The sequence below is a fragment of the Dasypus novemcinctus genome, chromosome 13 (genome assembly GCF_030445035.2).
Source record: "Dasypus novemcinctus isolate mDasNov1 chromosome 13, mDasNov1.1.hap2, whole genome shotgun sequence".
NCBI lineage: Eukaryota > Metazoa > Chordata > Mammalia > Cingulata > Dasypodidae > Dasypus > Dasypus novemcinctus.
The window spans coordinates 33,944,002-33,957,513 of record NC_080685.1 but is presented as its reverse complement, the minus strand read 5'-3'; the positions used below and the strand labels follow the sequence as shown (position 1 = coordinate 33,957,513).

The window sequence follows — 13,512 nt, the reverse complement described above, 5'->3', positions numbered from 1 at the left end:
TAGCTTAATGTTATATTTGCATAGTGTGACTATTCTAGAGGCTGTTGAGAAACAATAGGATGCACTGATTGGACATAGTATAGCAGACATCTTTTTCAAAGACGAGTAGCGTGACATTTGAGTTTCAACAGGACCATTGGCTGGGGAGATTCTCATCAAAGTCATAAGCTGCCTTTGGGAAACTTGCTTTGAGATGCCTGAGTTCTTGGGGAAGGCACTGATAGATCCAGAAATTGAACTCAACTGAAAAAAAGGAACGTCATTAATTTTCTCAGCCTCTGCAGAAGAGGAAATGAGGATGGGCCATTGGAGGGCTCTTCTTCCTTCTTCTATATCTGTAAACGTGCTGAAGGTGACTTCCGACCCTGACTTCCTCAAACTTTAGCGGCTCTCTCTTGACTCTGAGGTGAACTCTCTTTTTGAGGAGAGGACAGCTCCAGGTACAGTCCCCGTCCAGCCCTCATGCTGCTGAGGCTCTTGCTGTTGGTCTGTGGTGAGTAACTCAGAGCAGGACGTGGGATCCTGGCACACGGGGGCCGCGCTTCCTGAAGAGCTGTGGGGACTTCTCAGGGAAGCTGGCTTGGGCAGGCCCAGGGATGCTCAGGAATGCACAGGCCTCCACTTCCAACTGACGGCTCAGTCAGAAAGATTTTTGAAAAAAACTCTTATTTCAGTATTTTTTCTCATATAAAGTGTTCACTGTCTTCCTTTTCACCACTGATTCTGTTCTTGTTCTTGATGTTTTCAACAGCCACAAAGAAAGTCCATATAATAAACAGGCAACCCAATTCCTTGCCTTTCTATCACTATTATTTCTCCTTATCCCTCCTCAGCTCCAGCTCCGACTGTCAAATCCTAGCGCTCACCACCACCACCTGTCCCACTTGCAAAATCTTTTTTTTTAAACTCTCTCCACCCCCACACTATCCATTGTATTTACAGCTCACTTTCTCTAACACTCAATCTATAGCATGTCTTCAACTGCCTAAGCTCACTTTTTAATTTTATACTCTACTCCAGGCCCTTGTTTCTTTCATTCTCAGCTTAGGTTCTGTTGTCTTTCACCAAAATACCCCCCTGTGTACACCTGCATCTCCCTTCCCCCATAACACTCTCTGATCTTCATGCTTTTCTGTGTGCTTTACACCTGTATCTAAAGAGCTGAGTGCGACCTTAAATAAAAGGCCTAATCCTCACTTTAAATCTAACTCTACAGCTCTCAGGGGGCCGTCAGCAGTTAGGGTTATTCTGTTACCCTTTCCTAGCCAATGCTCTCCTACTCTTGATGACCACTGCTTCATATCTTTTCCTTTCTCCTCCAAGTGTACAATTCAGTGGTATTGCATTCATAGTGTTGTACTACCACCACCACCACCCAATACCAAAAGTTTTCCATTGCTTTAGAAACTCTGTGTTCATTAAACATCAATTCTCTGTTACCACCCCCCACCCCTATGAAATTGGTCTACTTTCCATCTCTATGAATTTGCATATTCTAATTATTTCATATAAGTGAGATCATACAATATTTGTCCTTTTGTCTGTGGTTTATTTCACTCCATGTGATATTTTCAGTGTTCACCCATGTTGTTGCATGTATCCTTTTTACAGCTAAATAATATTCCACTGTATGTATATACCACACTTTGTTCATTCTTTCATCTATTGATGGACACTTGGGTTGCTTACACTTAAGGCTATTGTGAATAAAGCTGCTATGAGCATCAGCTTACAGGCAGCATTTCCTAATAGCAGGCAAGAAAAGTTCTTGGAAATTACTCTCTGATGCTAAAAAAGAACTATGTGTTGTTTTGTGGGGAAGTGATTTGTAGATGATGTGGAGTGTGGGAAAAGAAATAGAAGGTAAGAAGGTAGAAAGGGAGGAAAGAAGAGGGAGGAAGGGGGGCTGAAGAGATGGAGGAAAGGAAGGACAGACAACGAAGGAGGAGGGAGGATAGAGTGGGGAGGGTAAGAGGGAAGGAGGGTGAATTATGCGGGAAGCTCTGGAGGAGTTAAACTTTGCATAAATTAGGGTGTACTCCTTTGTACTGACCTCTGTTGGGTTCTCTTCCAGCTCTACTCCGTGAAACAAATGGTGAGTTGCACTTCCCTTTCTGCTTCACGGTGGGTTCCTTGTCACCCGAGTCAACAGAAGGCCTGGGGATGGCTGACTGAGCAGACCCTGCCGGCTCAAGGTGCATCCGGGTGGCAGCTGCTTAGAAGCACGAATGTCAGAGGCTCCACTGTGCCTGGGTCGCTCTGTGTTCACACCTGGCCTGCACCTGATACATGGCTGCTCGCTGGGTGAGCAGGGCTTGCTCGGATCTTCTCAAGGCCATAGTCTTATTTCTGGGAAATATCAGGGTAGGGAGGGAGATGCTGATTGCACAAGCAAGGCAGAGGGTGCCTCAGTTTAATGTTAGAAGACTCTATCCTCCCAGCCCCAGGCGCTCTAAGACCCCTGTGTACTCTCCACCTGGGTGCTCCACCAGGATGCCGGACATCTGTAGAGAGCCATACCTCAATCAGCCCTCAGTCCACGTGAGAAAGAAAGTGGTACCACTGCCTCCTTCCCATCTTCAGCCCTGTTCTGCAGCCACAGCTGTTACACCAGCACATTTTTTTCTCCCGGACTCTGGTTTATGCAAACTCATTCCGTCACTCTGATTGAAAGTCCTATTTTACTTAGATGAAGAAAGGAGGAAATTCTCTGCCTATAGAGAATGTTTCACTAAAGCATGTTGAAACATAACAAATGTGCAAATTGCTTTCTTGTGCTTAAAATTCTCACTATAGGCTTACAAGAGGTGGTCCCGTGACCTCAAGAACTGGGGAACTCAGCCTGCAGGCTTTGTGGATGTGGAATTCTTATAACAGGAGAGATTCAGAACCAATCCAGCCCTCTGGGTTCCTCACCTGATGCTTGTCCAGGTCTAGCTCTGCCTTGTGGATGTTTCTTCTGGCTCCTATTTTATCCTCATAAAACCACACGCCTAACCCTAGTTTAAGTAGGAATCAAAGCCACACCAAGGATGAAGAAACAAAGTTCCTGCCACCTGGTATTTGCCAGGTGGTCTCTTCTATCTGAGAATCATGTGAAACAGCCTCTGAGCTGCAAGCCTGAGCTCCAAATCCTTGCGGCAGGCCCTGGTCAGTTTCATACTCTGAGCCCTGCCCTACCTTCACCAGCTCCTTTCCAAAGAGTGAGTTACAGGGGCCTAAATGCCCATTCCCCCTTATTTTGAAGTATTGCTGCTAACCGTGGTCTATAATTTACGTTATGGCTTATGCTTTGCACTGAACAGTTTTATAGGTTTTGACAAAATGTATAATGGCCTGTATCTGTCTTTGCAATGTCATGCAGGACAATTCCAATGTCCCAAAAATGCTCATGTTACGATTCTTCCTTCTTCCTCTCCTCAGAACCGCTGGTGACCACGGCCTTTATATCAATGTTACAAGTTCTTGCATTATTAGAATAATAATAAGTCTACTTTAGTCCCTAGTTGCACTCCCCCCTTATGTTTGTTCATTCCTCAGTCTTGAGGAATTGGGGATGGTGATGCCCACTCTGCTTCCGACTGAGAGGGAGCTTAGTTCCTATGGGGTACATGAATGGAACTGTCTTGCTCATTGTAGACACTTTCTGTTTTTTGGGGGGATGGGCATTGTCCATCATCGTCCTTTTGTTAGTTGTCCTGGTGAGTCCAATGAACTGGAGAGTAGGTGTTGGCTGCAACTCTGCTAACTCTGCTAAATGTCCTTTTTTTTTTTGTCTTTATTTTTTTAATATTACATTAAAAAAATAGGAGGTCCCCATATACCCCCCATTCCCTTCACCCCACTCCTCCCCCCATAACAACAATCTCCTCCATCATCATGAGACATTCATTGCATTTGGTGAATACATCTCTGAGCACTGCTGCACCTCGTGGTCAGTGGTCCACATCATCGCCCACACTTTCCCACAGTCCACCCAGTGGGCCATGGGAGGACATACAATGTCCAGTAACTATCCCTGCAGCACCACCCAGGAAAACTTTTATTCTTTTCTCTTCTCAGCTCCAAAAGCCATGTTACTCTTCAGTCTTCTGGGGAGTACAGTTTTCCAAAGAGAGAAATTGACTCTAATGTACAAGGTATCCCATGCCCAGCACAGAGCAAGCATTCTGCTGCCACAGAGGGAATTCATTTTTTAAAATCCCAAGAAAAAGCATTCCTGTAGGAAGACTTGGAGATTAGAGATGCCTGACCAGGACTCATTGCTCCGTCATCCAGTGCACTTGGCATTTTCATCTGTTGAGGGGAGAAAGAGACTTGTCTTTGGAAAATTCTTAAAATTTCCCCAAGGGCAAGGGCTATGCATTGGGTAGACAAATGTCCTCAGAGCTAGTACTGTCACTGTGACACTGCGACATTTCATGGGCTGCTGGGGGAAATAAGATGAGGTGAGAGCAGAATACAATTTAGTCATGTTTATCCATCCAGAAAATAGCCTGTAAGGCAAGAGATGCATCCCTGAGGCTTGAGGTATGGGGTTGAATTTGCTCCCTAGACCATGTCCCCTAAGAAGGGTGGTATGGACATCTCAGAGCAAGGTAGCTGGGCTATATGGATGTGTGTGTACAGGGCATTTGCAGGCAAGTGCACACCTGTTCTTTCCATTAAGAAAAGCAAAACAGGGGCAGGTGGGGTTCAGCAAAAGGGAATTGAGTTCTTTATCGTTCTCAGACATGTTTTTGAAAGAGATAGTGTGGTTCTGAGATGTGATGGGAAAGAGAACAGAAGGAAATAACCTATGTGACTTAAACAAGGATGAAAGAAATGTATTTACTTTCACTAAAATTTTAGGCTTCACCATCTCCAGTGCCACCTGCAATGACAGTGGTCAATATCACCGACTGTCTCTGGGAAAGGTGTTTTACTCTTGGATAGAAAGTTCAAAAAGTAACGATCCAGGTCGAAGGTAACAGTATAGTACAGAAAGAGATGCTGCATGGGGGCAGGAAGTGCAGGGGATGAGTAGAATAGGCTCATATCAAAGGACTTTCGGGGAGAGAGGTGTGGGGTGGTCTCTGTGTCGAACTGGCTGTGTTGAGTCCTGTTTGCGAGCGCTGAGGACACAACGTGCCCCTACAGGAACTCTAAGTTCCACTGCCCTGCAATATGTGTCTAATGCTTCTCTCTAGAGTTACTCTTTCTGGCAGCCAGCCCCTCCAGGCCTACAGAGGCGAATGCAGTGGCCCTGCCCTGTGGGACTGGGCATCCTTCACAGACGGAGATGTGCAGCTCCAGCACTGCGTCTTCAAAGACAGCTGGGCTCTGAGCTCCATCTGGAGAAGGTGCCCAGAGCTCCAGATTGCTGCCACGTGGAGAAAAGGCTAGGGTCTTACTAGCGTGAGGCACAAATAGTGAATTCAAAGTCATTTGGAGCCAGAAACACCAGATACATGTACAATGTAAGTGCCAGTGGGGCAGTCTGCCAGGGAGGACTGTGAAGGGCAGGGTAGAGCAGGGACGCGAGGCTGGCCCTCCCTGTCTGCTGGGTTCTGCTCCTGCAGGAAGAGGAGATGTTCTGGAGAGGTACCTGATCTGGATCCTTGGGGAGCTTCCCTTTTTTTTTTTTTTAAAGATTTCTTTTTATTTATTTCTCTCCCCTCCCCACCCCCCAGTTGTCTGCTCTCTATGTCCATTTACTGTGTGTTCTTCTGTGTTCGCTTGTATTCTTGTCAGCAGCACTGGGGATCTGTGTCTCTTTTTGTTGCATCATCTTCCTGTGTCAGCTCTCTGTGTGTGCAGTGCCACTCCTGGGCAGGCTGCACTTTTTTTCACGCAGGGAGGCTCTCCTTACAGGGTGCACTCTTTGCATGTGGGACTCCCCTATGCGGGTGGCACCCCTGCGTGGCATGGCACTCCTTACACGCATCAGCACTACGCGTGGGTCAGCTCATCACATGGGTCCAGAAGCCCTGGGTTTGAACTTGGACTTTCCATGTAGTAGATGGATGCTCTATCCATTGAGCCAAATCTGCTTCCTAGGATCTACCCTTATGTTTGCTGTTCTTATTCAGAAAAGAAGAGAATTTAGGAGACATGCACTGTGTGCCCTCAGTGGGCTAGAGAGTATGGGGAAATAGCTGCATAAACACATGGTTCCTGACCATGTGAGAAGCTGATGCTTAATCAGCCCTCTAAAAAACTAAGGTAAAATATGTGGGGATATATTGTATAGGATTGACCACTAACAGGCTGCAGAGAAGGGAGAAATCTGCTTGAGGTGGTAAGAGAGAGTTTTGTGAAAGTGTGTGGATTGGAGAAGAGTTAATGGAAGAGAATTGGGGGCTTTGTTTTTACAGAGACTTTTTTTATTAGAGAAGTTGTGAGTTTACAAAACAATCATGCATACCATACAGGATTCCCACACATCGCCTCACCACCAACACTTTGCATTGTTGTGGAATATTTGTAACAAATGATGAAAGAACTTCATCAAAATATTACTGCTAACTATAGTTCATACCTTATGTCTGGTGTATTTCCCCCACAAACCACCCTTTTATTAACACCATATATTAGCAGTGTATACTTGTTATAGCTCATGAGACAACATCCTCATATTTGTACTGTTAATCACAGTCCATCCTCCACCACAGGGTTCACTGTGTTATACAGTCCTCTGACTCATACAATCCATCCAAAGTGTACATTCAGCAGCTTTCAGTTTCATCACAAAGTTGTGCTGTCATCACCTCATTCTATTTTAGAGCATTTTCATTACTCCAAAAGAAAAAATCCCATGTCCCCTTTTACCCCTTTTTGTTGACCCTTAGAATTGATTTAGTATCTTTTTTGCCATTGCTACAAAAATGTTACAATATTACTGTTAACTATAGTCCTTAAATTACATTAGTTGTATTTTTTCCATGTATCACCACATTCTTAACACCTTGTAAAAGAACATTCTTGTATTTGTACTTTAACCACAATTCTCATCTACCACTAAAATCACTAAGTTAAATGGTCCCTAAATTATGCTCTAGCTGTCTTTCAATTGGAATGTATGTCCCTATACTACCCCCTTCAGCCATAATCACATTTCTAAATCAGCGGTGCTGGTCATACTCACCCATTTCCATATATTTCCAATCGACCTTATTAAAAATTCTACATATATTAAGCATTAGCTCCCCTTCCCAACCTGTAGTCTATATCCTAGTAATCTATACTCTGTGTTTACCTCCAGGAGTTTACTCATCATTCATATCAGTGAGACTATACAATATACAATATTTGTCCTTTTGTGTCTGACTTATTTCACTTATCATAATGTTCCCAATGTTCATTCATGTTGTCCTGTGCATCCTGACTTCCTTTCTTCTTACAGCTGAATAGTATTTGATCATAAAATACTACATTTTATTTATCCATTCATTGGTTGATGGACACTTGGGTTGTTTCCATCTTTTAGCAATTATGAAAAATGACGTTATGAACATCAGTGTGTAAATGTCTGTTCATATCCCTGCTTTCAGTTCTTCTAAATTTATTCCCAGTAGTTGGGGCTTGTTTTGAAAGATAAAAAGAAAGAGTTTTTGTTATCCTGAACCATGTTATTTAATGTCAGCATTGACACTTCCAATATCCTGTCTCATTCTCAGATGAAGATGTATCCATTGTGCCATAAAACAAATGTCCTAATACCTCCAGAAGGCTGAGCTTTCCCAGACTTGCTCAAAAACTCAAAACTGGTGAAAACAGATCACAACAAAAAAAAATTATAGTTATCTTCATGAAGAGTTAAGTGCTGCAAGCCTTACTCTAATGCTCACTAACTGAATCCTCATAACTGTATGAAATAACTATCATTACTATCTCCATTTTATAGATGGTAAACTTTCATGAAGTCTAACTTACTATTTTTTTCTTTCATGATGTTATAGTTAACAAGTCATTGCCAAGTAAGGTCACCTAGATTTTCTCCTATGCTATCTTCTGTAGTTGTACAGTTTTGCATTGTACATTTAGCTCTATGATCCATTTCAAGTTAATTATTGTGAAAGCTGTAAGGTCTGTGTCTAGACTCATTGTGTTTTTTTGCATGTGGATGCCCAGTTGTTTCAGCACCATTTGTTGGAATGACCAAATGGGAAACTGAGTCTCAGAGAAGTTAAATAATTTGATCAAGAACATATAGCAAGTAGGAGTTGAAAAAAACATTCATACTCAGGCAGGTTGATTTGCAAACTGGACTTGTAATGACAAAATACTGTGCTTTATAAAATAGGAGCCTGGGAGATGAGGGACCTGGGAGATTGTCCTAGGGAATGCCACATCCTGTACACAATATCACTCTGTCTTCTTACTTTACCATGCCAACCAGCCAATTCCATATTAGCAGAGACCTTGTTTCCACACGCCGCCCCCCCCCCCCCACCTTAAACCATATAAATCTTTACCCAAGGGCTTTGCTTTCAGGAGTGGTCACACCCACTCGCTGTCGCTGAAATCTTCCTTACTGAGGATCCTCCCATGTCATCTTCTCTTCATGTAGGAGTCCCCGTCTCTGATGTGAACTTGAAGACATGGCCCCCAGAGGGACAGGTGATGGAGGGAAAGAAGCTGGTCCTTGTCTGCTCAGCTGCTAAAGGCACAGGAATCATCACCTTTCTCTGGTACAAAGGGGCCCTGGGTTTAAACCTGGGAACAAAGACCCAGCGTTCCCTGACAGCAGAGTTTGAGATCCTTACTGCAAAGCAGAGCGATGCCGAGAGATACTACTGTGCGGCTGACAATGGCTACGGCCTCAGTCTCAGTGGGCTGGTGAGCATCACTGTCAGAAGTAAGTTCCACTCCTCTTTATCAGCAGGTCTCAACCATCTCCCTGAACAAGAAGTTGAAATGGCGCTGAGCCTCTGTGGGAAGGGATTAGGAGTCAGCTGTATCATCACAGTCCCCCTCTGACTGTCACACTGTCTCTGTCAGTTCCAGTGTCTCGTCCTGTCCTCACTCTCAGGGTCCCGGGGACCCAGGCCGTGGTGGGGGACGTGGTGGAACTTCACTGTGAGGCCCAGAGAGGTTCCCCCCCAATCCTGTACTGGTTTTATCATGAGAATGTCACTCTGGAGAGCAGTTCTACCCCTTCTGGAGGAGGAGTGTCCTTCAACCTCTCCCTGACTGCAGAACATTCTGGAAACTACTCCTGTGAGGCCGCCAATGGCCTGGAGGCCCAGCGTAGTGAGGAGGTGACACTCAACGTCAGAGGTACAGTTCAGACTATAGACCTGTCTTAGTCAATGTCTCTTGCCCAGCACCCTGGGAGAGTTTTGTTGTTGCCACAATGCTTCCAGGGGTGTAACACCAAAGATGGGGCTTCTGTAGTTGGTGATGTCTTGGGCCATGAATCTAAGGGGTGAGGAGGATACAAAGACTGGGTGTCTTTTTCCTTTCATCAGCATGATATGCTGCAAGCCCCTAGATACACAAGGACATGCTCCCTGGGAATGCAGACATGGGATGGCAACCCACACCCAAGTTCTCTGCTCCGAGGCCCAACCCCTTCCTTGGGGCTAACACACAGGTCTCTTTCCTCAGTACCTCCCGAGGAGAGAAGAGACTTTCTTACTTCTGGAGTCCTGGAGGTGCTACTTGGCATCTTTTGTACCACTGTGGCTCTATTATTTTGCTACTGGCTCAAGAGAAAAAAAGGTTAGTATTTATGGAGATTAGGATTCTGTTACTGTGACCTTCATTTTCACTGAAATAGGCTGGATACACATAAAACATGGATACATCCTGCTAGTCACCCTGCTTACAGGTCTGCTCTCAACCATCCAGTGATGGGAACTGTATTTATTAAAATAATACAATGCCTTCTGTAAAGTTCCTATCCCCATCTGTTATCAGTTACTATTCACTTGATACCTTGTGCATCTGTGATTTAATATTTTACACAAAAATTTATTTAAAATAATTGATACCTAGCTCCAGCTATGCTGACCATGTTTCAGTTCTAAAAGGAAGGCATCAAGTTCTTATTTACCTGATGGTGAACTACCACATACCTTTTCTTCTCCCTGAAATGCTTGTCCATTCATCCACACCTTCTAACCATTGCTGGATCTTTCTCACTTTTCAGTTTAAATGCCATTTCCTCACAAAGGCTTCACCTGGCCATACAGTTTCAGTTGCTCTTTTCTATTATTCTTCATCAGAGTACCAAGTTCTTTAACTTCACACTTCATCACAATTGGTAATTATGTATTTGTTTATTTTAACTGGGTCTCCTGTTCTCTACTGAGCAAGCTGGAGACTGGGCAAGACAGGACAATGTGAGATTCTTATTTAAATTCCAAGCTCTTCAGGCATCTCACTTCATCTATAAGATGGTTGTGGTAGTCCTTGCCTCCAGGGATTCTTGTCATGATAAAATTAGGTGGTGTGGTTGCAGACAGAAAGGAAAAATAGAATAAACTTGACGTTTTGGAGATTTGAGTTCCAGTTCTAGCTCTGGTATTAATTGGATTTGTGGCTTTGGGAGGCTCACTTATCTCCTAATCTGTGAAATTAAAGCTCCACTTAAATTCTCAGCAAGAGGCATGCCTCATCATGTAGCATGCAATCCATGTCTCGGATTGTGAATTTAACTCATCTCTAGTTTTCTTTTTTCTTAATAAACTCTCTACTCCCTTGCTGCCCTATGGCATGTCCTTAAATTTTTTTATGTGACATAGCCAAGAACCTAGAAGTCCAGAACCCAGAGCATTCTGCTAACATATTTGGCGAGCCAAGCCAGGAGACAGAGAACAATATATTATTCATGTGGGGATTTCATCCAGTCCCAACCATGCTGTTAGACCCATGTTCCCTCAACCTCAATAGAATAGCCAGAGGGTTTTGCACTTGTCAGGCAGGGCCTACTCCTCCTAACCAGCAGGAAGCAGCTACAGGAGAATGACCATTGCCTTTCAGTTCCCTCTTAAGAATAAGGGTGTAAACTCTCTTAGGGGGGGTGTTGAAGCAGTTTAGTATAGGGAATGAAGGAAGATGAAGGAAGATGTCCTGTCAGAGCAGGGACCCAGCAGAGAACATGGTCATGAGACCCTTCCCAGAAATCCCCTGCCTCTAAGGACAACGCAGGAAAGACCCCATCATGACCCTGGCCATGAGGTCCATTTGGAACTCTTTCTGGGGCCAAGGGGAAACCCTGGATACCTCAGAACAAAAGGCCTTCCATTGGTCCCCTGAGAGCTAACAGGTGGGGATCATAAAGTCAGAAAAGCTGGTGCCCCTCTGCAACATTAAGAAGAGGGAGAAGGAAAGATTTTATAAAGGCCTAATCTGGGGTCCCATGTGTGCACTTTACCCTGTAGAATGCCCCTGATCCATGTCTTGGATGTGTACTAATCTTATTTTTAGTTTTCTTGTTTCTCAATAAACTCTTTACTCCCTTGCCTATTCTAAGAAAAAAAATATTAGCAAGATATCTTCTGGGCACACACCAGGGTTCAGCCATGGATAACCTGGCACAAGACACATTCCCTCCACGAGGATGTAGGAAGGTGCTGAGAAAGAGGGCTTCCTCCATTGACATGTGTGCTCATTTGTTTGACTTTCAGGAAAACGTTCGGCCAGGGATCCACTCAGGTGAGACCTCTGCTTTCTCTGTGTGTGCTGACAATTCAGCAAAATTCATTTTAAACGTTTGATTTGTCCTCTCTTGTGCAATTCTTTTCATATCTTATTATATCCCAAACCATCATTCCAGAATTCTCTCATTGATAACTTTGAACATTCACTTGCTATTTCTCTTGTTTTAGATTTAATATAGTAACTAATTAATTTAAATCCTTTCACCATTCTTTCTAATTTATCTCCTTTACTACAACTGCCAAAATAAGGAAGTTACATTGTTTTGACCAAGATCATGCATTCATTCAATCACTCATTCAATGTCTGAGGGTCCGTAAGTCATTCTACTGTTTTGAGAGGTATGAAAAGATCTTGAGTCAAAGTATTTTGGTAGGTGAGGTATACAAATATCACTATAATGCAAGACAGAGTAATAAATGTACTGAAAAATTGTTGATGAAGTTCTTTGGAAGATTAGAGGAAGAAAATATTTTAAAAACACTTCCATCAGTTTTTAGTGATATATTTTTGTATCGTGTTATTTTTTACAGCAACAATAACCATATTTTTTTCCCCAAATCTGAATAGCACCCTTTCAGTGGTATATGTTTATGAGTGATCATTTTCTTCTAGCCCTTCTTCAGCTGCATGTTCTGTCCAGCTGCCAGTTTTCCACTTGGGGTGGGTGAATCAATGTTTTTTCATTCAATTTTTAATGAGCACCTATTAAGTAAAAGACACTGTTCAGGGTGTGGTCAAGACCAAGCAAGCCAGTCAGATAAGGACCTTACACTCATGGAATCTACCTTTCAGTACATTATTCTCAATGCCTGTCTGTAGGGCTGTGGTTTGTGCCATACACCTGTGCCTTCCAAGTGCTGATTTCCACATGGACTAGTATTCCACTCAGACTCTTTCTGACAGGGTTCTCTCCTCAGTATTTCATTCATTATACCAGGAAGTTATTTCTGGTATATCTGGGATGCTGGATGCTAACCCAGAGAGATAGCATGTGTTTCTGTGTTTACAGGAGCCCTCCCAGTCCTGTACCCCAAGAATCCATTTACCGCAACTCGCCTTCCCCATCTCAGCTGCAGCCTGTATATGAAAATGGTAAGGTTTCCCAAATGACCTAGCCCAAAGTGGGTAGAGAGAGTTGGGGAAGAGGTAACAGGGTGACATGCACTAGCCAAACCTGACCCTGCCATGTGCCAGCCACCTCTACAAATAAATAGCTCATCTGTCTTCATGGCTGTGATGAGTCAATAGATATGGAGTAGATTAAATGGCGGGAAGAAAGGACTATCATGATACCTCCTTTCTTCTCTTTCAGTGAATGTTGTAAATGGTGATGAGGTTTATTCTTTGGTGTACTGTGTCCAGCAGGAAGAAGAATCAACAGCAGGTGAGACATGGGGGAGTGAATTTGTCTCTGACTTTATCTGTCCTGGAACCAAGAGGACAATCAATGGCTGTGCATAGCAGTATGGCAGTGTACTCCAGAGTTGCTGTCTCTACCCTTGGAGCTGATTGTGAGCATTGCTGTACCTATTCGAAGACTGACCTTTGATCTGGAAGCTGTCTCAAAGAGAGCCAAGTACTGATGCTAACTTGGTATACTTTATGTCTCACTCCCCAATCCTATAGCAGCCTCCAAGTCAATAGTTTCTGCCCACCCTTTTTGAGTAGCCCCACCTTTCCCTGTAACTTCCCCTCACAGCTGCCTAGTTATTTTGCTATTGTCCCATCCCTCACGTGGTGGCCCCAGCAAAGCTGAGTGGTATAAAAATCCCCTTCTATGCCAGGAAGGGGCCCTTCCCACTTCCAGGCTGCTGATTCACTTCTGTACAGTAAGGGAATAATTTTTTTCAAAAGGCAGAATAG

General features: G+C 43.8%; 1 protein-coding gene across 1 annotated transcript; it reads left to right on the top strand.

Moving 5' to 3' along the window:
- Positions 1 to 404: 404 nt before the first annotated feature.
- Positions 405 to 13,209, top strand: FCRL1 (Fc receptor like 1). Its single transcript, XM_004447367.4, has 8 exons — positions 405 to 493; positions 2,075 to 2,095; positions 8,552 to 8,839; positions 8,983 to 9,261; positions 9,592 to 9,705; positions 11,616 to 11,643; positions 12,659 to 12,741; positions 12,962 to 13,209. The coding sequence occupies exons 1-8, from the start codon at positions 463 to 465 to the stop codon at positions 13,108 to 13,110; spliced, it is 993 nt and encodes a 330-aa protein (XP_004447424.3). The 5' UTR covers positions 405 to 462; the 3' UTR covers positions 13,111 to 13,209.
- Positions 13,210 to 13,512: the final 303 nt, after the last annotated feature.

Bases quoted from the DNA above. Each gene is read 5' to 3' on its own strand.
- FCRL1 (XM_004447367.4), top strand. From the start codon at position 463: ATGCTGCTGAGGCTCTTGCTGTTGGTCTGTG. The intron at 9,262-9,591 runs GTACAGTTCAGA...CTCTTTCCTCAG, and splicing joins GGTGACACTCAACGTCAGAG to TACCTCCCGAGGAGAGAAGA. The intron at 12,742-12,961 runs GTAAGGTTTCCC...CTTCTCTTTCAG, and splicing joins GCAGCCTGTATATGAAAATG to TGAATGTTGTAAATGGTGAT.